Genomic DNA, 25,306 nt, shown 5'->3' on the forward strand with positions numbered 1-25,306 from the left:
AGTACTGGGCAGGCAGAGCTCTTTTTAATTGCAAAACTTTTAGAACCATAGATATGTTAATGACAACTGTCTTCAGGAACCAGAAAAAGACAATACACATACAGCACCTATTTCACCCACCTATTCAGCCCTAGGACCCTTTTTCTTACCAAATCCATTTCATCCCCCTACAGGCAAACTAAACTCTTCCTCTTGGTCTGATGGAGTCAGTCCACCACTGTGGTCTCAAGTAAAGTTCTGGTATCAATGCCATCTCTACCCTATAATATTCTCTCTGTGTCAACCATATAAACTCACAATACCCAAGAAATATACTCTCATAAAACTAAACTTTTAAATGGATCCAATCTCATTTTTCTATTGAGTAAATATCTTCCTCGTTCTCCTAGACCTAGATCATATGTCTCCCGTCTGGTGCTTGCCCGCTGCTTCCTCCACGGTTGTTAAATAGCATTCTATCTTTATTATAGAACATATAGCACAGCACTGCGACTGTTTTGTTCTTTTACCAGAAGGAGTCTTCCTCCGGGAAAGGGATCTTCCTATTTATTCCTGTACTTTGGCTCAGAGCCAAACTGTTATTAAAAAGAATGAACAGGTAAATGTTTTCCTGTGGCATAATAATGATACTCAAATAAAATCTTTTGAAGATAGCCTTACTATTTACATTTTGAACCAAAGAACCACAGAATATGTACTAACCAGCTTTTAATAAAGGAAAACAAGTAATTAACAAAATCTTACCACATATCTGTTGCTGTGGTAATGGGATCGTAGTTCAGGATTTCTGGAGCTGAAAGAGAAAATAAAATTCAAATTCAATACTGACAAATATAAAAACATGACAGTTACTATGAAGTAAACTGGATTTAATTTTAAAGAATTACCAATATGTCAGCAGAAATTTAGCACAGAATTTATTATCCTGTGATTGAACATTTAGATATACCTAATGTTGAGAAAATTATATAACCAGATGGTTCAAAAGCACCAATTACATTCTGGGAGTAACCAGTAGCTATGCAGTATTTTTTTAAAAACGATTAAGATTAACCTCAGAAAAAGCAATTATGAAGATGTAAAATGTTAGAAGCTAAAATCTTTTTACAATTTTAGTTTTATTACTCTGTTAGGAATTAGTTTGAGTTATTTTATTAGAATGATTTCAGTTTTTCTTCTCAGGGTAAATAGACTCATATGCATTCAAAAATGACACTATGAACAAACCAGCTTCCTGGAAGTGTTTTCAGATTTTCAAGTAGATTAAATATCCCTTTTAAACAATCTAAAACCTAGTTTCCTAAGCAATTAATTTTCCAGTCTCCTCCTTTGCCCCGCCCACCCCCCCACCAAAAAAATTTAATGGTACAACATAAATTCTCTATACTTTCAGAACATTACTATAAATTTCAAACCAGTAGAGTCCAAACTAGTATCTATACTTGAATAACTTTTTAGTTTCACAGTATGGTTTCATAACTTCTCCAAACAGAGACTGTTACCTAAAGCATAACAGTCTGGTTAATAAAGCCTTTGAGTCACATATATTGTCAGCCTCCACTGCACCACCTGCTTCTCACATACTTCTGTGAACTATATTATATATAATCACAATCATTATTTGAGGACACTGTAGCCTCTATCAGCATTTAGAAGTTAGTAATTTGCTTTGTTGTTCATTTTGGCAAAGTCAGCTCCCTTGCTCAGTAGCACCTGTTCTGTTTACTCGTATCTTTTCAATGCCTGCATAGGGATATCAATATGAGCAACAAGAAAAAGTGTAAAAAGATTGTTACTACAAATTAAAATACTTTACCATTTATGTGCTGCTTTACAGGACTTAAAAACATCTTTCATCTCCATGATCTAATTTGTTGATTTAGTACAATATTCCTAGATTATCTAATAATAGGTTCTATTTAACACCCTTCTTTTTAAAAATCCTCCTTTTACAACTCACAGCAAAAACCTCACTAGGACAAAAGTAAAAGTGACATCTATCAAACAAAAAGGCTTTAAATACAGTAACACTGATCCAGTTTTCCTCTTTTTTCATTTTCTTCTGCTTCCTGACTTCCTTTTTACCTATTTTTCTTTATGTACAAAGCTTTTATACACAAACATGAAATTTTTAACTTACATATCCAATGTCCTGTAAATTGTGATTGTCTCAATTCACTACAATTCATTTAAATATGTCAAAATTGAATTTCAATGCACTAAAATACTTGAACCAAATATAGCCTGGAGTTACATGCCCTAAAATAGTTCTATATAGGTATCACTTATTAATAAGTTTCAAAGTGGTATATAAAATAAAGGAAATTCTTACCCAAGTATTCTGGTGTTCCCATGATTTCCCGAAGTTCACATGCATTCCCTATTTTTCGAGACATTCCAAAATCTACAATTTTTATGTCCCCAAGAGGATATATGCTGCTCAATAATATATTCTGTGGCTAGAAAAGTACAAAAAGAAATGATAAATAATATAAAACAAGAAAAGAACACTAAACTCAAATCAGAGGTAACTTAAGTAGAATTTGTTTAGTTATTAAACATTTATTGAGTCATCCACCAAACATTTACTGAACTACTACTTAGGAGGAGCTATAGAGTCAATGATAAGTAAAAAAATACACTTCAAGAGTATTCTTGGTTTTAATAAAAAAAGATGGATACATTGATTGATTAACTGATTATGATATATAGAATACTCGGTAGTAAAGACTGCTTAATTCTGCCCATAAGAAAGTCCAAGAAGGCTCTGCAGTAGAGAGGATGCTTAAGGTGAATCCTGAAGGCTAAACAGAAGCATGCCAGTGAGAAAAGTGGTCTAGAGAATAGCATGAAAGAAGGCATGAACAAATAAGAACGCATTCACACCCAGAAAGAGCTAATGGTTGAGTACAGCGGTACGGTCCTGGGTCTGACTACCCCAGGACTGTACCTCAGACAGAAAGAGGCATGGGAGGGTCCATGACAAGGAGAGTGTCCAGGAAGGGAGGAGTCCAGTGCTCAAGCAACGAGAGATGATTTGGTCCAGACTTCTAGGTTCCCGTATGGCTACAGAGGAAGGATAAGGAGAAGGGGTAGTAAAGGAGAGGCTGAAGGAAGGGGCCTGAACGGCCTGGGGCGGGGTGTGGGAAAAGGAGAAGCCAAAAGACTAAAAGCCTCAAGTGAAAGACAAATGAGTATAATGGGAGCAAAGGAGTAAGGACTAGCAGATTATCTTCAAGAGGTAGCTAAAAATTAAGTATTTCAGAGATAGACAGTTTATAAGACAAAAAGTCCAAGGTGTGGCAGGATGGGGTGACATGACGGTAGCATTAGAACATATGTAATGATGGTTTTTAAAAGCCCAGTGATTAATCTGAGCTGCTCACACATGCAGTCTTCTATCTATCAATACGGAAGTAAGTCCACGTAGCACATACACAGTCTAGACAAGCATGGTCTATTGTTTCCTCTCAATACCAGTTTGCAGTTAGTTGCGCAAAGCAAGAGCAGAGAAGGAACAGAGACGTAGTGGTACTTAAAACTACATGACATTACCTTTAAATCAAGGTGTACAATGTTATTCTGATGTAGGTAATGAACTCCTTCAAGTATTTGTTTAATGAGTCTGATAATGTCATTTTCAGAGACCATTTCAGCCAACTCAGGTAAACACAAATTGAAAATTTCTCCACCTGCAGCACTGAAATAAAATTCAAAGAATAGAAACTTGAAAAATCATTGATCTAAAAATGACAACTTTTAAATACTATATACCTTTAAGTAAAAGATATGGCCACCTAAACTTTAATCTCTCTATATATACACATTCAATGGGGGGCGGTGAATGGTGCTGGGAGGGATTTTTAAGAAATAAAATAAATGACAAGAATAGTTTAAAGTCTGGGTGCTAGTATTCACCTATGAGCTCAGCTCTGCTCTATTTTACTCATTTATTCATTATATATAAACATACCTGTCATCTGTATATAGATAGATATTTTGATTCTCAAGACAATCATGTGAATCATGGCTACCATTCCCATTTTACAGATAAAGAAATAAATACAAAGAGGTGAAATTAAGTGAGACGGCAGAATCTGAATCTGTATAATATGGATGAGAATCTACATTCTTAACCAATATCCTGTGTTGCAGCTTTACAAAGAATAGCTGGGGCCAGAACCCAAATTTTTTTTCTTTGTTTATAAGAGCTGAAAATCTAAAGAATGCCAACAAACGCATAATGAAAAATTCCTAGGTTTGAAATCAAATGATTGAAAGTTAAATCTTAAATCTGCTATTTGCCAGCAATATAATTTAGGGTCAATCACTTATTTGAGCTTCCTCATCTGTAAAACAGAAATATAACTGAACTCAACAGATTTTTTTCTAAGGACTAAATCTAAATGAATGAGATAAAAGCTGTCAGAAATCACGCAAAAAAAATCTACATGTTATTAATAAAAATTCATAAGGTATGTTTGGGAATATCTCAACTAAAGCCTATTCTATATGATAAATCAGAAACTCATTTATTTCACAGAACACTATTTTCCCCCCTTTGGTTCACTCCTGTATCCACAGCAACAAGAAGAGTGTCTGGCACATAGAAGGTATGCAGTAAGCGTCTGTTGAATGAATGAATAATGGAATAGACAGTCATTCTTCAGAGCAGCTCAAAGTGCAGTTCATTAGTCTTGGTGACTGTCAAGAGGAAGAAGCATGTCATGTATATCTGGAGTCACAAGAAGGAAAAAGAATCATGGTCACAAATCTGAGTCTCACTGAAAATCACAGGGCTGGCCCTCCACACTTGCAGAGGTAACCAGGCCATGAGGTCATCTGCACAGAGCGTGCCGATTAGAAGCTGCAGGGCTTTGCTGCTGACACTTGACAGTGTTTCAGAGAAATCTGAGGGACAGCTGCTAAGGCACACGTGGGCGTGCTTCAATAGTGTTTACTGCCTGTCTCAATGACCTCCAGCCCCCCAAACTCCCAGGAAGTTCATGAGAAACTAACTTCAAGAGCTGACTTCAAGGTTTCATAGTAAAGACAATCTGAGTATGAAAAATTTACTTTGCTATAAAACATGTAGTAGTGACCTCCAAAGTTAGGTACCAGAAGACAACATTAGAAACTCATTCATCTAAAAAAGAAACTAATCTTTGTGGATAGCTAATATTCAGACTACCCACGTGGCCCCTCAGTTCACACGTCAGTTGTTTACTTGTCGTAACCCTGCTCAAGGTCTCCTAGGGAAGGGGGATTCCACAGGCCAAGCTACTTAGGAGTCCTCACTTCTCCCCTTTCTGGTTACGTTATTTAGCTTTAATGAAATGAAGCTTCTCAAAACAAGTGGTCAAAATATATTCCTGCAAGCACACTACAGATAAGGTTAATCATGCAATCGTAAGCAAATAAGAAAATGAAGAGATACTTTGCTAGGCCCTTTATAAGACACATCTGATAAGAAATCAGACCAAATAATGAGATTATTAAAAGAAAACTGTATGGAATATGGATCCCTAGCCACTCTTAAAATATGGAAAATACCCAAAACTATGGGAAATACCAGAAAGATCTAAATTCTTCAGTATCCAGCAGTATATGGCAGCATAAAATGCTTAGATGAAAACTTCATTCTTGAACACTTCATAATTTTTTATATACCAACACTGACATTACAATCTCTAAAGTTAACTCAATAGACAGAATCCTCATTAATTCTAAAATTAAAAATAAAATATAAGGAAACCACTTGAGAAAACACATTTAAAGCACTTCCCAATGCCTAGACATAAGAAGACAGCAGGCTGCCTGTGGAAGTACCCACTAAAACAAGCAGCCTGACTTCCATCCAGACCCTGCCTAACTAGTTACCTGAGCTGGGACAAAACATGCTTCTGTTTCTTCCACTGTAACATAGTGATACATAACAAAAAACGACAGCTCTAACTTCACTGGTTTGCTCTAGGAATTAAGTCAGATAAGTCACATCAAGTACTGAGATGTTATAAGGATCAAAGCAGATCACTTGTAGTATTTAATATGGTGTTTGACACACAGTAAATATTCAATAAATATTAGCTATTATTATAATGAGTCAACAAATATTAATTCCAAATCTAGCCAACATCCAGCCTTCCTGAATTTGGGGGCTGCTTATTAAACTTTGATTATGAAGTCAACTTTAAAAGTCTTTGCTAAATTAAAATTCATTTTTAGAAACACTGTATTTTATATATATACATATATATGTATATATATATAAATGCACACAACATATTCTTAAGTGGAAAAAAAGGATTACAATACCATACACTTAATAGATCACGATTTTGTTTCTGAAAGTATACATACCTTGAAAAATAAAATAATTTCAAAATAGAGGAATATGTCATAAAAGTAACCACTGTTTACAAATGATTTCTATTCTCTATACATTCTAAATTTAACACAATAAATAGATGTTACTTTTATACCAGTAAAAGTATCCTAAGGGGTTTGGGCTTGTTTATTTCAGTAACGAGATCAAACAAACACTGTGACTGTCAGCCAATCACACTGCCTCTACCTCTTAGTTTGACCAGCTGACCAATGTCTTTTGTAGGACTACCATTTTTCCCACAAAAGAGGGAAAGCTCTTTACCATAATTTACCATAGCTTTCCAAAGATGAAGCTATGGTAAACAGAAAACGAAGAGGAGTTAAAAGGAGAAGAAATGATAACACAAGAAGCAGAAGTTAGCAGAAACTGGAAGCGTAAATGGAAAGCAGTGAAGAGCAACAGACTAACAGACCCTTTGTTAAAACAAGGCACCCAGACCAGTGACTACAGAGAAGAAAAAATTCAGAAATTTGGAGTATTTATGTTTTTTGCTTATGTGCTTGTGTATGTGTTGTGCATCTGTGAATGGATGCGATAATAGTACTTTAGTACAGTTACGCTGTCACATAATCTGTGAACTATATACTACTTACATCTATGTTTGTCTTTTACAGCTTTCTAAAGCACAGTTTAGAAATTTGTAAGAAAGTCAAGAATATCATTTAAAAAACTCCCATAACACAATAAAGTTAACATGTAGATGATTAAAATCAAACTACATGGTTTACCTTTCATTCATGCAAGTTTACCTTTTTATTCTCCTTGGGTAACTTCACTGGATGTGCTTTTCAAATAAATGAATATACAAATTATTTCAATCCTATCTGCCCATCAGACTGTTTTGCAGAAAACAGTCTCTTTTCTGTGCCATTGGCAATGAAGGTATACTCAATTTCACTATAAACATTGTATTGTCATTTGTTTACTGAATGCTGTTTAATTCATTTTGGGGTATCTCTGTGAGGCTACACATTATAAGTTTTCTGAAAATACATGAATATATACTATGTTCCTCTAATATTTTATTAACAGGAATCTTTACAAGTTCTTGTTATACTTTTATCATTCTTGTTCTTGACATTTCAAGCAACCTTACCCACAAATTCAAATAGGTACTATAAACTTACTTCAATTTTTTAAAGAGTATACTTACTATTCCAATATCAAAATGATTTCACTTGTATTTTCATAGACTTCATGAAGATTAATCACGTGGGGACAAGATTTTGCCAATTCAAGTACTGCAATTTCATGGAGAATCTCTGCGCGACAGTCCTGTCCTCTTCTTCTCTTTTTCAGAAACTTTGCAGCATATTCTTGTCCAGTAGATTTTGATATACATTGTCTAACCACAGCAAATTTTCCTCTGGGGGAAAAGTAAGAACAAAAGTTAGTATAACACAGATATAACTTTATCAATCCTTTCAAACATCCATGCCATTAGGAATTTACCTTTGCTCTCTTAATCTAATCAATTACTACATGTACTTTTATAAAATTTATAGTATCATCACACAAAAATACAAATGGCAAATGTAATATAAGACAATCATATTTATCCTTCACTATCGTATCATTAACATGATGCATTACCACTGTAGGGAGGGATCTCATTTGCCCACCAACTCCAGGCCATACTCTTGATATGAATTATTTTGTTTAAGTATGATAACAATCCTATAGAGTAAATATTATTCTGTCTGGCAGACTCCAGAGAAGATATGTATCTTGGTCTATTCCCCTCTGCTAAAAAGTTTAGCTTTCCTTCAAATGAAAAAAATTAAATGCAAAAATGGGTATTCGTCTTGTTTACTTCTATTAGTGTAAACATTTTGCCTCTCAACATCACTTTCGACAACCTTTGAAGCTTTTTATCACAATTTGTCAGTTGTGTTACCAGAGTATCTGTTAGTATTGCTCAGGAGTCCACAAAGTTTGTAATAGATATATCAAAAGTATACATGTCTTGTGGAAAATATCCAAAGACACTTCATGATTAACTAAGAAAATTCATGGTTATCAAAACACATTATTAAAGTCATGTTTATCGTTTTAGGAATAAACATGTTTTAGCTCTATCCAGTAACAATGCACAACATTTCAGCCAATTTTTGAAAGACTCTGGCAAACTATGTATTCTAAAGTAAAGACTGTGAAAGTCGTTCAGTAGTGTCTGACTCTTTTGAGACCCCATGGACTATACACGGGCCATGGAATTCCAGGCCAGAATACTGGAGTGGGTAGCCCTTCCCTTCCCCAGGGGATCTTTCCAACCCAGGGATCAAACTCAGGTCTCCCACATTGCAGGCAGATTCTTTACCAGCTGAGCCACAAGGGAAGCCCAAGTATTCTAAGCCTACGGTTTTCCCAAATCTAGTTTCCCAAAGACTCAAGCTATTTTGAGTCAGATTGTTTTAAGAAACTAATAAAAATTATTGACTGCCTACCCAGAAAATGTACACATGCCTTTAAAAAGAAAGCTTTACATATAATTCCAGAGGGTTTTTAGATTCCAAAGACTATCCATAAACTTCCTAAGCCTGGTTCATGGGTTCTAAAATTAAGAACTTCTATCCTAAGGCTCAAATGACTCACTGAATACCAACAAATCAGGTATAAATAAAAACCTATTTTTAATATACTTTAAATTTGGGGTAGAAGTCAGGGACAGAATAAATTGCTTATCATTTTTACTTACTATTGTTAAGGGCAGGATGACAAAGATCCCTACTCTTTATATTCTCAATTTCCTCAAAACTGGTGCCAATGAAAAGCACTGACTGGAAATCAAGATGAAAAGGTATAGCTACTAACGCAAAAAAAATTTTAAGAAAGTGGTCAAGCTATAATTTGATTCTTCTACATGTATCAAAATATGTATCAACTCAGAAAATTTGCATGCATAAACTTATTTTTTTGATAGAACTTTTCATTTAAGATTTGAGAATGTTTAATCTGTATTTTCTCACCATATGCAAAAGGAATACAAATCAAAGTATTTCAATGAGCTCACAAAAAGAGTCAATCAGTCCCTTTGTTTTATATTCAAAGTGTCCATGTTTATAGATTTTATACTGGATAAATTGGGTCAGACTAAGAGTAAATGACTCATGAAAGGTCATATATGGAAATGGACTGCCATGACTTAAATTGCGGGATGTGAAATCCTAGCTTTCTATTCTGACTACTACAAAACAATTCCTTCCTTTAAGATTTTTTTTTTTTTTTAAAAAGAAGTAGATTCACTTCTGCCAATTCTTATTTAGATCCAGAAGTGAAAATTTGCCTAAAACAAAAAGGAAATTTTAAGTTTTATGAAGAAATTCACCTTGTAAAACTTAGGAAACAGAAGCTAGTTAGCCAAGAACTCTGTCCATCTGAAAAAGTTTACAGTACCAGCTGTAACAATTAAGTTCTGCTGTAATTTTATAACTACATCTACAAGCCAGAATTCTCTCAGAAACAAAGAGCAAAATTAAATAATAATAAGCACTTTAACTGTTTCAGGTATTCTCATGAGGCTCACAAGGATAGTACTTGTTAATGCAGAGCAAAGATGACCAAACAATATTGGTAACTACTTATTTGCCAATGCTCATCGCTAAGTAAAAACACTATGAGGGCAGAAACCCTATCTGTCCTAATTATTAATCATAAAATCTACACCTCACTAACTAACACATAATAGAAACCTCTGTTTCCATTATAGAAATATCTGTTGAATCAATGCAAGAGTTATGCACTTAATACAGTACCATAAGTTGCGCTATTCTGTATGCTGTACTTAAAGCATTTACATTTTTAAACCTTCTTTGAGACTCAAAATTTTACACACATATTCACTTATGTGTGTCAATCACTCAGTCGTGTTTGACACTTTGTGATCCCATGGACTGTAACCCACCAGGCTCCTTTGTCCATGGAATTCTCCAGGCAAGAATACTAGAGTGGGTAGCCATTCTCTTTTCCAGAGGATCTTTAAATATTTTTACCATAATATCAGATGACTTAAGGGGAAAAAACCAAGTATTTGTTTTCCATTCTAAAATGCTAATTGTCATTTAGAAGTATCCAAAATAATAGTTAGGGCTTCCAGGTGGTGCTAGTGGTAAAATAGCTGCCTGCCAATACAGGAGATGTAAGACATGGGTTCCATGCCTGGGTCAGGAAGATCCCCTGGAGAAGGAAATAGAAACCCGCTCCAGTATTTTTGCCTGGAGAATCCCATGGACAGGGGAGCCCGGCGAGCTACAGTCCATGGTGTTGCACAGTCGGACACAACTGAGAGCCTAGGCATACACATAAAATAATACTTAACACATAATGTCCCTATATGAAATTTAACAGAAACATTTAGGAAAATTTTAAACCCTTAACAATAATACTTTAATGCATAACCTCAAAGGGCAAGGCTAACTAGATTTCCCAGCAGCTAAAAGGTTTAGTTAGTTACCCTTCTACATTCTAGAACAGACAATAAAATGTGAAAGGAGGGGGGAGGGTAAGCCACAAAGGAAGCTGACGTTTTATTTCTGCATCTGCCTCACCCTTCTAACCACAAGAAGTCCTATGAAACCTTGATTCAGTTGGGGGAGGGGTGGAAAAAACTTACCCAACATGTGAAAAAACAGGAACAATGCAAAGTTTTTTGAGAACAGTCAAAAATTAACTGCTAACTTTTACATATCTTATTCTAACTTGTTTAAAGAAAAATTCTAAAACATTAAACATCTTAAAATTAATTTAAAAACTGATTTATAAAAACAATTTTGTAATCATCACAAGCTAGAATTATGTTTGTATGTTTCAAAACATATAAGTCTCAGAAGAATCAAGATTATGATCCTAACTTTCACTTTGCAAAAGTGTGGGATAACATCAAAATTGGTAAAACACTGAAAGAATTTAAAGCAAGTTCATGGCAGATGAAAGGTCATGACTTCAATTTATCAAGGTTTATTAATGAGATTTATCAATATTTACCAGGTGACTCATTAGGCCATATCAACTAAAAGAAAAAAGGTCTCTTTCATGAAGTTATTAAAAGATGAAATATTAGGAATCTGAATTTGTTTTCATCAGAGTTTATCATGAATTTTTGCTCTAAAATGTTATAAACTGAGTCAAGTTTATGATTGTGATTTATGATGGCACCCCACTTACAAAACAATGTCAAATTCTTAATACTGTTCCCAAAGTTTATGTTCTCCAAAACCAACAAAGAAAAAAAAAACCAGTCATTCTAGCTCCCACACAGGCTATCTCAATAAAGTTCTGTTGTATTTTGGATGGTAAGAGATTAACAATATTGCATCCAATCTAGACTTTTTCATTTTAAGACTGAGGATAAAAAGCTACAAGTGATCCAGAAGAGGATACATGGATCAAGGAACTGTCTGGAAATCAGGCCATAAGATGAGCATCTAAGGAAACTGGCAACATTTAGCTACATTCAAATCTCTAAAGGATTTTTAGATGGATATTATACGCAGCTACAAAAGGGGAACTATGTATATTAGGTAGAGATTCGCAGAAAACAGAATTCTGTGTGTAAGTGCCCACAAAATGGAACAGGCATATTCTGAGGAAGTGAGTTCCCTATTCTTAAGACATTCAAATTGAGGCTGGATAAAAAACTTGTCAGAAAAATTACAGGAAAAATTGCTGCACTGCATAAAAAAATTATATTAGGCCACTGACCACTGAAGTTCTTCCAAAGCAAAGACTCTATGACTATTTAATGAGTAATGAGATACAGTCAACTAAAGAACACTTACTCTTTCCTGTATAATGCAAAGAGAAATAATTACAGACTCAGAACTAAACTATTTCTTGAAAATACCCTGAAAGCTTTTAAAAACTATATCTTTTCATAAACCATTAAAAGGCCCAAATATTTTGCACACAAAATTAAATAAATAAATATGCCTGGAATTATGAAATAAATATGCTTCCATATTTAGTTCTTAGTCTGTGACATAGTTATTATCACCCTTATTTTGTAAAAGAAAGACTGCTCCCAATATCTGACAAGTGAAAAAGCCAGGACTTGCTTTCATCTTTGACATAAAAGACCACCATGAACAGAATTACTTGCCATGTTTCGGTCAATTTTTGTTTTCACATTGAGATTATCAAAGACAAAAACTCATTCATACTATTTTACTGTGCATCCATTAATACAAACATGGACTTTTACTATTTTAACATAAAAATCAAACTAAAGACAGAAAATGATCACCATCTTCCCTTTGTTAAGAGTTTAAATTTAAAGCTCAAAATGCTGAATACATATCAAATTATTTGGTATATCTTATACAGTTTTCATATATATTCAAATGGTAGGTCTCATAATCTCAGGTCACTCCTTGGACTGAAGGAATTTACACCTTCGTTAAACCAAAACAGATCAGTATCAGTGTAAATAAATATAGGCTTTACTTACAGAACATGCATTGTTTCTCATATGGAATTATACTACCAAATATGAATTAATTCATTTTGTTTAGAAAAGAGAAGGAGGGGAATCTCCGCATTTTTTTAGGCCAGCACAATATTCTAAGAATGAGAAAAGCTATTCAACAAAAACTTTATAGCATTCTACTAAATATTTTACAAATATTAACTTGTTCGAGACTCACAACAACCATATAAAATATATATGATTACTTCATCCCCACTTCTCAGATGAGGAAACTACAGAAATGAGAGGTACAGTAATTTGAGGTCAAATAGCAAATGGCTAACCCCAAATTCTGATGTGACAGGCCACTATGCTAAGCTGCCTCTTCCCTTGGACAGCCTCAAGTAAGAGCCCTGACTTCCCACCACGGGCTCTGAAGCGAGGTGCGATATATCATACATGCTCACTAACCCTCCATGGATTTGATTTCCAGGTCACTTAAGACTAGATCCCTGTACAGTATCAGCGGAGATGAGGACTTTTCTTTCTAATCATTGCTAAATAATAATCAAGTGAGTTTTATAAAAATATAGACAAAGAAATCCGGTGATTTTAAACACATACACATCAAAAGTTTCCTTACCTTCCCAGTTCTTTAGATGTAAGTGTGTAAAAATTATTAAAGTTTTCCACTTTAATTGGAGTTTGAGGAGTGGTAGTTAGCATGCCTGAAATGCTTCGGCAATCAAATCTTCTCCTCAGCATGATGACTCCCAGAAAGGCTTCTTCAGTCACTTATTTTTATCTGTTTTAAAAAAGAGAAGATGCACGGTATAACATATGTAATTAAGAAAAAAAAAAGATGCTATCTTAGACAGGATATGTGTTATACTATACAGCTCCAAATATAGCTATAAGGTACAGCCAAAAAAAAAAAGAAAAAAAGACGGAAGAAGACTTAAAAGCATATTCTACCCAAAAAGAAGAAAAACAAAGAGCAGACACATAAATTGGTATCACCTATGGTACCTGAACTAAGTTACTGAATTTCATTTCAGAATAAAACCACTGAAAATGCCTGTAAGACCTACCAAATTCTTTTAAAAAGTTACAATTGTAATACAATCACTTAATTTCATTTTAAAACTTTGATTCTTTAAAGTTGTAACTTCACATAACAAGATAATTTAACATAGAAAAACAATTAATCATTTTAAATTTAATTTTACATGGGCAAACAAATATAGTGGTGAATTCACATGTTGTGAGTTACTACTGACATCTGAGTCACTAAGAGAAATAGACTTGCTCCATGGGTCTTAGATTCAGAATGCAGCACAGAGCCTGCTATGTATGAAGAGCTCTATAATTCTGTTGGATGAGTCAGCAACTACACATAAAGCCCTTTTCTGGAGTTCTAATCTGTATCTGAAGCTCATATTTATCTGGAACTTTTATGATATTTACAAGTGTTCAGTTTTAATATTAAAACTACTATTTCAATTAATTGAGTTCATATATAATGACAGACTACATATTTTTAGATACTTCCTTCTGCTATGCCTATGTAATAGAAGATCCAGTATTATTCTTCTAGCACACTCTTACAAGAATCCCTAAGCTTTTCCTTCTCTGTCACATTTTTCCTCCGTTGATTTCCTACTTGACATGTTCTATACCTTCCTATATTCAAATGCCACCTATATTCACCTTAGCAAGTGAACAATGTGATTAGACGGGAGTGTTTTCAGTTTCCGTATTTCCTTGGTTTTCTTTTTAAGTCGGCATTTTTTTCCTCTTGGCCTTTGGAAAAACAGACCTAACTAGTTTTGAGGTACATCTCTAGTGTTCCAAAATTAGCAGAGTACCATTCTGAAAATAACATTTGGACTGAACCACATCTGAGTTCTGAATCCCACTTATCCATTATACCAGCTATGAGACATTTACCTTTGCTGCTGTTCTGAGGTGAATTATGTCCCTCCCTTCAAAATTCCTACCTTGAAGTCCTAATCCCCTAGTACCTCAGAAAGTGACTGTATTAGGAGAAAGGGCCTTTAAATGGGTAATTAAATTAAAATGAGGTCATGAGGGTGGGCCTTAAAGCAATATGCCAAGTCAAGTATCTTTATTAAAAAATGTATACAGATGTATACAGGATACAGAAACACAGAGAGGAGACCAGATGAAGACACGGGGAGAAGGCCGTTAACAAGTCGGAGAAAGGCCTGGAGGAGCCAAGCCTGCTGACACCTTGATCTCAAAATTCTGTTCTCCAGAATTGGGAGAAAATTACTTTCTGTTGCTTAAGTCACCCTACCTACAGTACTCTGTTACGGCAGCCTGGCAAAGTAATACAGCTACTTTTAGAAAAGAAAGAAAGTGGTATTTCAAATGTGTCAGAAGGGATACAAATATAACAAACACTTGGGGTTTCAACCTTATTATTTTGTTTGAATTAAAAATAAATAATTAATCACAGAGTTGGTCCCTTCTCTTCATCCCGCTAGCGCTGGGTAGGACAGCTTATCACTTCCTTGCCAACATCTGTCCCATTCAGGCAGTTTTGTGGTTTACTTTGCATTTCTCCTGATTACTAGCAACGAAAGCTGCAAGTCTGCTGCCCCTAAAGTATGGACGAATCAAAGAATCTATCTTGCAGTGCTCTAAATACTAAAAATTAAAATACAAACTCATGAAGGATGAGACTGGTACAGCGCTAGTCGTGAAAGCACATCATGGAGGTCAACCAACACACACTGTTGGTGCTCTGAGAGACCTCCAGGGACGGCCCCTGCCCCTGTTGAACAGCTGTACCTGTCCATACACAAGACTCTCACCCCAAGTTAGCTCAAACTCGTTCTTAAAATCTGTCTCTTTTACTCTGTTCTGATGAGCTCTTTGCTTCAGTTCCGAGGGCACTCAGTCTCGCTGCTCACACACTGCTCTCTGAAAAATCAATACGGTTACCAACTTCTAGGCTTAGTGCTTCTTTCTTCAGGTCATTCTTGGGCTTTAAGACTTTTCCCCTAAATTTAAAAGTCTATAGATTTGTATGTTTATGATCATATTTATGTTATTAGCATACATACAGAAAGAAGGGGTATACCTGTATCAAAGATGCAAACTGGGCTACATTCCCAACACTGTTCCACATCAGGCCTTAGGAATCATGAGCACAAGAACACAGCAAATCTACCCATAGAACAGAGTGTAGGCTCTTGATTCTAAGATGTTCACCTCACCTAGATTCTAGAATCTAAGATGTTTATCTTATGCTGTAATATATCAGCTAAAAAGCAATCTATTGATAAGAATCTAGTAAAACAGAGATATATTTTATAATTATTTTCTGCTCTCAAGTTTCAAAAGAATCAATATGAATCTTAGATGTTGTCAAAGATAAGCTTAATGAAGCATGATTTATAATAGTGGAAAAAAAACCAAAAAGCTTTCAGAGTGAATGCATCCCAAAGTTTAACAATAAGGAAATGGTTAAATATACCTAAATAACAGGATATTACATACCTAATAAAAATTGTGCTTTCAAATATTTTAACTCATATAATGAAAAAAGGAAGACAAAATTTTATATACAGTATGTTAATTTTGTTATAAGTATATATGTTAGTTATATATAATTTTCAAATATGTTTTAAATAATATTGTTAAATATAAAAGAAAATAGACGAAAATACAGGAAACTATGACACTATATTAACAGTGGTTATCTTTGGATTGTGAAATTATGGCAGTATTTATACTCTCCTTTGTTTAAGTTATCTACATCAAGCTAGTATAGACAAAAAACTAACAAATGCCTTTGGCTAAAAAAGATGGCTGTGAATATATATGACTAGACTCTAAATGCAGAAACTAATCCATGTGCAACAGTAAAACATATCTCTTTACACATTAAGGGTTTAGTTGGCTGAAAGTACATGAGCCATTATTGCTCAGATTTTTTAAGGCCTCAATGTTTTCTCCGCATTTATTTAGAGCAGATGGTGTTCATTATGCAAGTAACAGGTCCATTCTTATGCAAAGACCATACAGGCATTTAGGGTAAATACTAAGCAAGAATCAATACCCTGTTTAATACCACCCAGACAAAATAATTTTATAAATTCTGAATTAATGTCAAAGTTCTATAGAATAAATAATAATTTGTAACCTTAAGATATATGCCTTTATTGTTATATTACTTGTGAAAATTCAAATTCACCTCAGGATCCCTCTAAAAAAAATCCAAAATGTGACATCTAAATGTAATACTAACAGGTATTAAGTTTTATAATACCTATTTAGTTATTAGAAGGAAAATTAAAGATAGGTTTTTTTTAGGACTGGAATAAATCATGATAATATAAACATGGCCTAATAATCAAGCACTTAATAGCATTTCCTAACACTAGACATTGGAGTATGCTTAGTCTTCTACCCTAACAGATTTTTTCCCCTCACATGTACTGTTGGTCATCACAATGGATGAATGGCCTATAGATATTTGTATATTTGTATGGCTATAAATGCAGCTGAAAGCAGCACTGGACAATCAGCAGTTTTTAAAACACGTGCTGGTACAAAAATAATTTTTTGAATTGTGTTACATTTCACTCTGGCTCTGAACATACTGGAAACACAAGATATGTCCCAGAAAAAAGGAAAAACACATTTCTGAAGGTTAGACTTTAAACTTACCTACATACTCCTAATACACCTATATTACAAACTGCTTTAGGGATCCATACAGCATGCCATAAGTGTATCTTCCTTCTGTTTACAGCACCTGCACCAGCTGCCACAGCCTAGATATTTTTCTATTTTCTATCCTTTGGCCAATTCTGTATATAACAGAGCAAGAATGCCACCTTTGTCCACCAATCCCTCCACAAACACCATGCTACCTGTTACGTAAGATTTAATTCTTGGGTACATGAAGGTTATCAGTTAATTTTCTGTCTTTCCTTGCATCTTCCTAAATTTCTCACCAAATTCTCTTTACTTCCAACAATCAATCAACAACCTTTTCTTGCTTTCTACCGTAATTCACAGACCTATATAACCAATTCTAAATTACCAATAATCTGTGTGAGTTACTCAATTGTGTCCAGTTCTTTGCGACCCCATGGACTGTAGCCTGCAAGGCTCCTCTGTCCATGGAATTCTCCAGGCAAGAATACTGGAGTAGGTAGCCATTCCCTTTTCCAAGGGATCTTCCCAACCCATGGATTGAACTGGTGTCTCCAGCATTGCAGGCAGATTCTTTATTGTCTGAGCCGCCAGGGAAGCCCACATTACCAATGTATCACTTCAAAGAACTTTACCCCGTGCATGTGTGCTGAGCCGTTTCAGTTGTGTCCGGCTTTTTGCGCCCCTATAGACTGTAGCCCACCAGGCTCCTCTGTCCATGGGGTTCTCCAGGCAAGAATACTGGAGAGGGCTGTCATGCCCTCCTCCAGGGCATCTTCCTGACTCGGGAATCAAACTCCTGTTTCTTACGTCTCCTGCATTTGCAGTGGGTTCTTTACCACTAGAGCCACATGGGAAGCCCATAACACTTTATTAGGCTACACTAATAAAAAAAAATCTCAAGGGACTTAGTAGGCAAAATGTGTATGTGTATATGTGTGAGTAGATACACAATTATAGACATAAGCAGGCAATAAAACAGTACGAGGATAATAGAAGAAGGCAAGATACAATAAAGCTTCCAATTACACAGTACTGCCAGGAATAATGCAATCTCAAGTTTATTTGCAGAGATTTTTTTCTTCATTAACTCTCATTACAATAATTACAACAAGAATTCAGATGGGATCAGTGAAAGAAGGAAGAGAGAAAATGTTAGGCTTGATCTGGACCTAAGTTTACTAGAAGGGAGAAAGCAAATGTGATGCGATCAACAGGAAGACCAAAAAAAAAAAAAAAAGAAAACCCTTACAAACCTCTAAATAGCTCTATTTTAAAATGTTCATCATGATATTCACCTCAAAGTTATCTTATAAAAATGTTTCATAAAATCTAACACATCATATGACAATAAATAAAAACTTCTAGAGATTTAAATTGTCTGCTTTGATCCCTGCATTAGCTCCCTGGTAACTAATTACAAGTTCAAGCCCTAACGCCAAGACACACAAAATCCTTCATGGCCAGCTTCATTTCTTGCCACACTTGTACCTCATATTTTGCCTCCACATCTCTGTTACACTTTTCTGTCTGAACATCTTTTCTACCTTTCCTTAAATGGTTAAGTTTTTATTTCATCTTCTTACCTCAACAAAGAATGTCAACCCCCCCAGGAAGCTCTGCTTAAACCCACAGCTTGTCTTTAATGCCTGTCCTTTATTCTTCAAACAGGAGGACCCTTGACATACCTCCTTACCTCAACAAGTAACAAGTTAGACTGCGATTATATTTAGTGTCTAAAGGATAGCAACTATTTGCTTTCTGGCCTAAACTCCCAGCATGGTGTCTGGCACCTGGTAGGAATTTTTTTAAATGTCTGATGAACTGAACTTAATATTGAATATTAAGTTAATATTAACTTAATATTTCTTAAGAATTAAGAGATACAGCAAGAAGAATTTTTAGGTACATCTCATGTCTTCGAGGGTTTAGCAGAATTTGAGATCCATCTTGAAATTATAATATTGGGGCTGCAAAGGCAGCTAATCTCTGCTTAATTCAATATTTGGCTAAATAAAATAAGAAATATTTTAAATTGCTATAAGAGAACTTCAGTTTTAAACAGGATAGCCATGAAGTCTGGAAACATGGATAAAATTATTATATCATGTATTGTAATATAATACCAACAGATTATTTACTTTGCATTTACCTATCTTTCCAGACTAGGTAGCCAGATGTTATCATACCCCTACTTCAGCTAAGAACATCAATATTTTAAGAGCTATTTCAATCAGGAAATCCAGATACTTGTCCTGCAAAAGGACTGATAAATTAAGATCCTCATGAAGAAATCTGAAAGGCAATGGAAAGCAAAGTAACACACAAGATTACAGGGAAAAAAAACTTTTTCTTTCTGCATGAGCATTTACAGCTACCAAGTTTTCCCTATGAAACAGAGGAACTGGAGATTTATTTGTCTAGAATCCATCAAAATAAAGAACTTTCTGCTAGTGTGGCAGAAGGATCCATTTCTAACTAGAAGCAAAGGTACTGGTGTAGGGAAAGGGACGATGATGATTTTCAATTTCACGGAAGAGACCATTCCTTCTACATATTCTACTAACAGGTTAATCGGTTTGTTTCTCTTTTTTAAAGACTGAATAGAAAGTATAATCCAAGAATTTAATCCTTCGAAAAATCACAAGAAGCCAGCTAACTGACTCTAGTCTAACCAGCCTAGTAAACACTATCCAAGGGCTAAAGTCCCATGTAATGACCTTAGACCTGATTGTGTCAGCTCAGTAAGGCCAGGTGCTGTTTCTTCCACCTTCAGAAGGAGAGTTAAACCCTATACTTGTGAACCAGGATGGAAAGATGTTGAGAACAGAAATAGAGTGCGCCAACAAACATACAGTGCTTTTCATTCATCAGATGGAAAATTAAGTTTCTGTTGCAAAATAAAGTACTGTTTACTTATAGCATCTCTGAAGTACTGTTTATTCAGTAAGTATTACAATGAAAAATGAAATATGATCCTAGGATTAAAGGTGAAACTATTGTTCCACTGTTAATATTAAAATTTTTAAATGCTTAAAATATAACTATTCCCTCTTTTAAAGAGGTTGCAGAGGCTCTAGGACACCACAACACATTTATAAATGAAAAGAAACTCACTAGTTTAGATGTTTACAGTGGTCCTTAAGTTCAAGGTTACATGTATTTTGGGGGAAAATGATAAATAAATAAATCCAAAAAATCAAAAGTTCATAAAGTATGTCCTGAAAATTACACTTGTCACAACACGTTTATATAGAAATATGTAACTTAATTCTTTCACACATTTGTGAACTGAAATAGTCAAAGAAATCCTTTGATAAAAGTCTATTGTAGAATACAAAATACTTAGAATCACTGAATTTTGACATCAAAATTGTAAAAAACTGTAATAACTAAAACATTTAAAGTTTTCACAAGTGGAAAGTAAATACATAAATGATTGTTAATGTTTTTGACATAACCAATACCCACAGAACACAAAGAATTCCTAAAAAAAAAACCCAAATATCCTTTAAAATACATCTAGTAGCACTGTCCTACTTAGCTGCCAATACGCACTGCAATCCAGTATACATGCAATTGTAAGACAATTTTAGGATTAAGTGAAAGTGTCAGAAATGGATTTCCTTGATTCCTGCATTTCAAATTGGGTCTCTAAGTAAAAACAGGGAAATTTTGATAAGGAAATTCTCTCTTATAATTATCAAACAGCTTAAAAAACCAAGCATTTAAAAACATATTTAAATGTTTACTTAACACTAGTAAAAAAAACTCTCAGTGCAAGTTTAAAGATAGAATTGTTTGATTGGAAACATACCATCAAATGCCTGTATCTTCTTCAGCTTTGCTATTAATATTCTGACACAGTGATCAATTAGTCAAGTCTCAACTTTCCTGAAAACTGATTCTATCTTAAGTGAAAGTTGCTCAGTCGTGTCCAACTCTTTGTGACCCATGGACTACACAGTCCATGGAATTCTCCAGGCCAGGATACTGGAGTGGGTAGTCTTTCCCTTCTCCAGGGGACCTCTGCAACCAAGAGATTGAACCCAGGTCTCCCGCACTGCAGGCAGATTCTTTACCAGTTGAGCCACAAGGAAAGTCCAAGAATACTGGAGTGAGTAGACTATCCCTTCTCCAGGGGATATTCCCTACCCAGGAATCGAACCAGGGTCTCTTGCATTGTACGCAGATTCTTTACCAACTGAGTTATGAGGGAAGCCGGATTCTATCTTAGACAAACAGTAATTCAGTTTTCAATGAACCCAAGAGAATATACAACTATTCTGTCCACAGACAAAAATGAAAGGACTTTGATAACACAATTGTTACTTTTAAAACTTGAATATATTGCCATGTAAATATATCTCACCTTAATTTCAAGTTCATATTTTAGAAAACTGATGTAAAATGTATGATAGGTACCTCAAGAATAAAGCAGCTATTAATAACTTCAGCTATTAAAACAAAAAAAAATTAAAAACTGAACATAAGCTCAGAGGAGGATGAAGAGGAAAGAAGAGGAGTTTTAAACTAGGACACTGCTTCTGTGGACCAAATTTTTCAAACACATCATTTTATGGGCATGTGGTTTAATTTGTAAAACAAACACTTTGGAAGTTGCTGAAAACTCCTTCTGGACAATCTACTATAAAACTAGCGGTGAATCAATGACAAAGTAGGTTTATCATCTTTTAATAAGATTGTGTGCCCAGGCTCAAAATGCCAGGTTATATATGCAGCCACTTGCCCAGTCTTCTCAGTAGACCATGCTGTCTCAGGGCACACTTTCTCAAACTCTTGAGAACTTAAAGGGGCGATCAATGTATCACATCACTGCATATCATCAGTACCAGAGATGTAAACATTACACGCTGGCAAAACAATCAGCGAATGTGACACACAGACCTAACAGAATTGAAATCTTATCAGTATGTGGCTTTAAAATGTTTTCTTTTCCTTAATTTCAATTTGCAGACTGATGTTATATGGCCTCTGTCCCATCACAGCCAGAGGAAGAACTAACATCAGCTACCAGCCGCCCACAGTCTCTTTCAGCTTCATCTCTAAGGGAATTAAAACGCTTTCCCTACATAAAACAAAGAGTTGTGTAAATGTCAAAACCGTAGCCGTCACGCAGTTGTATTACATGGCGTCAAAATAAAACCAGATCGCAGGAAATCACGGAAACTACTGCAACTCGACTTCTCTAGTCACTGACTTAAAAAAAATCTGTTCACAAGCAGTAACTGAAAATGTCCCACAAGATAAGCACAAACTTTCTCCGACGAAAGGCAGCTGTGAGCAGGACGTGTCCATGAGTCCAGATGTGAACACGTCCTGGGCCCCACACCCCAGCTGTGAACTCGAGTGGGACCTGAAGGGACCACGTCGACGCGACGTGGAAAGGACGCGAGCGAGCCGGTGGCGAAGGCGACTCCCGCGGGATGCGACCCGGGGAGAGACCGGGCCACACACACACAAACACACACGCACGCACGCACACACGGACCCGGCTGAGAAAGGTACTGGAAGGTCCAGCCGCCGCCCCGAGCGCCTCACCCAAAGGAACCAGGGATACGGCAAGGGGTCCGGAGCAGTCGGGCCGCCCGGGGACGACGGTGTCTGAGCCCATCTTCCCCAGGCTGGAGGTCTGAGCCGATCCTGGGTCCGCCCACACCGCCGGCATCCCTCCCCGGGACCCCTCCCACGTCGTGGGTTCTCCGTTCCACCCGGAAAGGGGGGCTTTAGGGGTTTGGAGTCGCAGCACCGAGCCTACCCGCCAAACCCAGCAGGACCGAGGACGCGCGAGGCGGAAGACACTGACCGCTCGGGCCGCAGCGGGTTCTCCCGCGGCTGCCCCCTCCAAGGGGGCTCCAATCCCGCCCCACGCAGGTGGCCACGACAGGACGCGTTCTCCAGCTCTAGCCCCTTGAGGTGCCGGGCAGCTCCGAGCGTGGCAGGACCCACTTTTACCCTTCCGGACAACGGCCAACAGTTGTGACCTGACCTCCCCAGCGAGGTGGCTCCCGACTACGGCGGCGAAGACGGTGACGGGAGCGTACAGTTGAGGTTTGAAAACTGCAGCCGCGTTGCGGGGCAGGGCTGCAGGCTAGAACCCACCCCATCGGTCTCGAGAACCAATCCGAGCGCGCGCGGAGGGCTGGGCTGTCACGTGACGGGAGGGGCGGGGCGCCGGCCTGCAGCGCGTGCTGCGGGGCAGGGCTCCGCGGTGAGGGGTGCGGCCGGCGCCGGTCGGAGGCTAGGCGGAGCTGCACAGCAGGTGGGGCGCTCCAGCAATTACGGCGAGGCAGGAGAGAGGTGGGCGGTAGTCTGACCGCGCAACCGGCTGTAACTCCAGCCGAGTGCACCCCGGCCTTCAGAGCGGTCAATCCACGAGGACTGAGTATCTGCAGACTGGGGACCGGGAAGAAGCAAAATTAGTCGCTGCTTCGGACTCACTCCCAAACTTCTGCGCCTGTTTTCAGACTGTTGCCAGTCATCTCCCTTATCACCTGAATACACTCGGCCAGTGAGGGCTCCCGTTTGCTATAACTTGGCAAGCATCAACATCGCTTGGGGATTTATAGAACTCGGGCTCCACCTCTCAAGTCTGCTCCAGCGAATTGAGGTCTTCTGAGGCTGGATGGCATCACCGACTCGATGGACATGAGTTTGAGTAAGCTCCGGGAGTTGGTGATGGACAGGGAGGCCTGGCGTGCTGCGATTCATGGAGTCGCAAAGAGTCGGACACGACTGAGCGACTGAACTGACTGTTTGGAAAAATAGGGCTTGGTAACGAGTCTGCCCGTCAATGCAGAAGAAACAGGTTCGATCCCTGGTCTGGAAAGATCCCCTGGAAAAGCAAATGGCAATCCAATCCAGTATTCTTGCCTGGGAAATCCCATGTATAAAGGAGCCCCGAGGGCTACAGCCCATTAGCTTGTAAAGAGTCCACAACTTGGTGACTGAACACCACCGCCATTGGGAACATATACTGGGAGGGGAATCGTTTTTTAACAGACCTCTCCAAGCAAATTCCCATCAAGCCATCCATTTCCTCTTCCATATTGTATTTTTCCCAAGATAAGTCCATAAAATGATTCACAAAAATCTTCTTGTTGTTACTTAACTGACTCATCCCAGTTTAATGTGTCTATTTCCTTAACCTTGTCACTTGGGAGAATATTGCCTTCATCTATCTACTTTCTTGTTGCTAACAATTGGACTGACAAGAGAAGCCTAAAGTTAAGATGGAGAAAAAATAAAGCTGCATGCTGAAATGGATTTTTCAGCTATCGTAATCTAAGAATACACAAGCAGCAAGACTGTTTCCATCTTTTCTTCCAGGAACACGTGGTGGTTCCTAGAAGGCACTGGGCCAGTAACCTGCGGAAGTCTCATGCCTGCAGTGTGGTGGTGATTTCTGTTGTGTCTGTTTGTGTGTGCGTGTGTGTGTAATTCTGGACCTCCTCAGTGTCAACGTTTGATCAATAGCGAGCTCTCTTCACACTCAGTCTGTCTTCCCTTCTGTCACGAATCCCATCTAACCACATACCTTTACACTGCAGACCTTTCCCTCTCCCATCACTGCTTTAAACCAAACTTCCTTGTGGTCACAAGCCCTCTGCTCTAACCAGTCCCTGCTAGGCTGGTAAGTCTTTTCATGTCTCGTTTTTTCCTACCTCTGCCTCAGTTCAGTTCAGTTGCTCAGTCATGTCCAACTCTTTGCGACCCCGTGAATCGCAGCACGCCAGGCCTCCCTGTTCACCACAAACTCTCGGAGTTTACTCAAACTCATGCCCATCGAGTCGGTGATGCCA

At 37.1% G+C, this 25,306-nt stretch overlaps 1 protein-coding gene across 2 annotated transcripts in view; it reads right to left on the bottom strand.

The window, feature by feature from the left end:
* The window catches only part of STK17B (serine/threonine kinase 17b), a 29,606-nt gene extending 6,037 nt beyond the window's left edge, over window positions 1-23,569 (bottom strand). Inside the window, exons 1-6 of one of the 2 annotated variants that reach the window (XM_020900838.2) lie at window positions 23,311-23,569; window positions 13,435-13,596; window positions 7,542-7,754; window positions 3,556-3,700; window positions 2,333-2,459; window positions 745-793 (exon numbers count right to left, since the gene is read on the bottom strand). In XM_020900838.2, coding sequence (XP_020756497.1) covers window positions 745-793; window positions 2,333-2,459; window positions 3,556-3,700; window positions 7,542-7,754; window positions 13,435-13,556 — 656 coding nt within the window. In that variant the 5' untranslated portion in view covers window positions 13,557-13,596; window positions 23,311-23,569. Of the gene's footprint in view, window positions 1-744; window positions 794-2,332; window positions 2,460-3,555; window positions 3,701-7,541; window positions 7,755-13,434; window positions 13,597-15,900; window positions 15,997-23,310 lie in introns of those variants that run through there. The other variant, XM_020900837.2, reaches the window with a different exon arrangement.
* Between the last annotated feature and the right edge of the window lie 1,737 nt (window positions 23,570-25,306).

Source organism: Odocoileus virginianus, chromosome 30 (genome assembly GCF_023699985.2).
Source record: "Odocoileus virginianus isolate 20LAN1187 ecotype Illinois chromosome 30, Ovbor_1.2, whole genome shotgun sequence".
Classification (NCBI taxonomy): domain Eukaryota; kingdom Metazoa; phylum Chordata; class Mammalia; order Artiodactyla; family Cervidae; genus Odocoileus; species Odocoileus virginianus.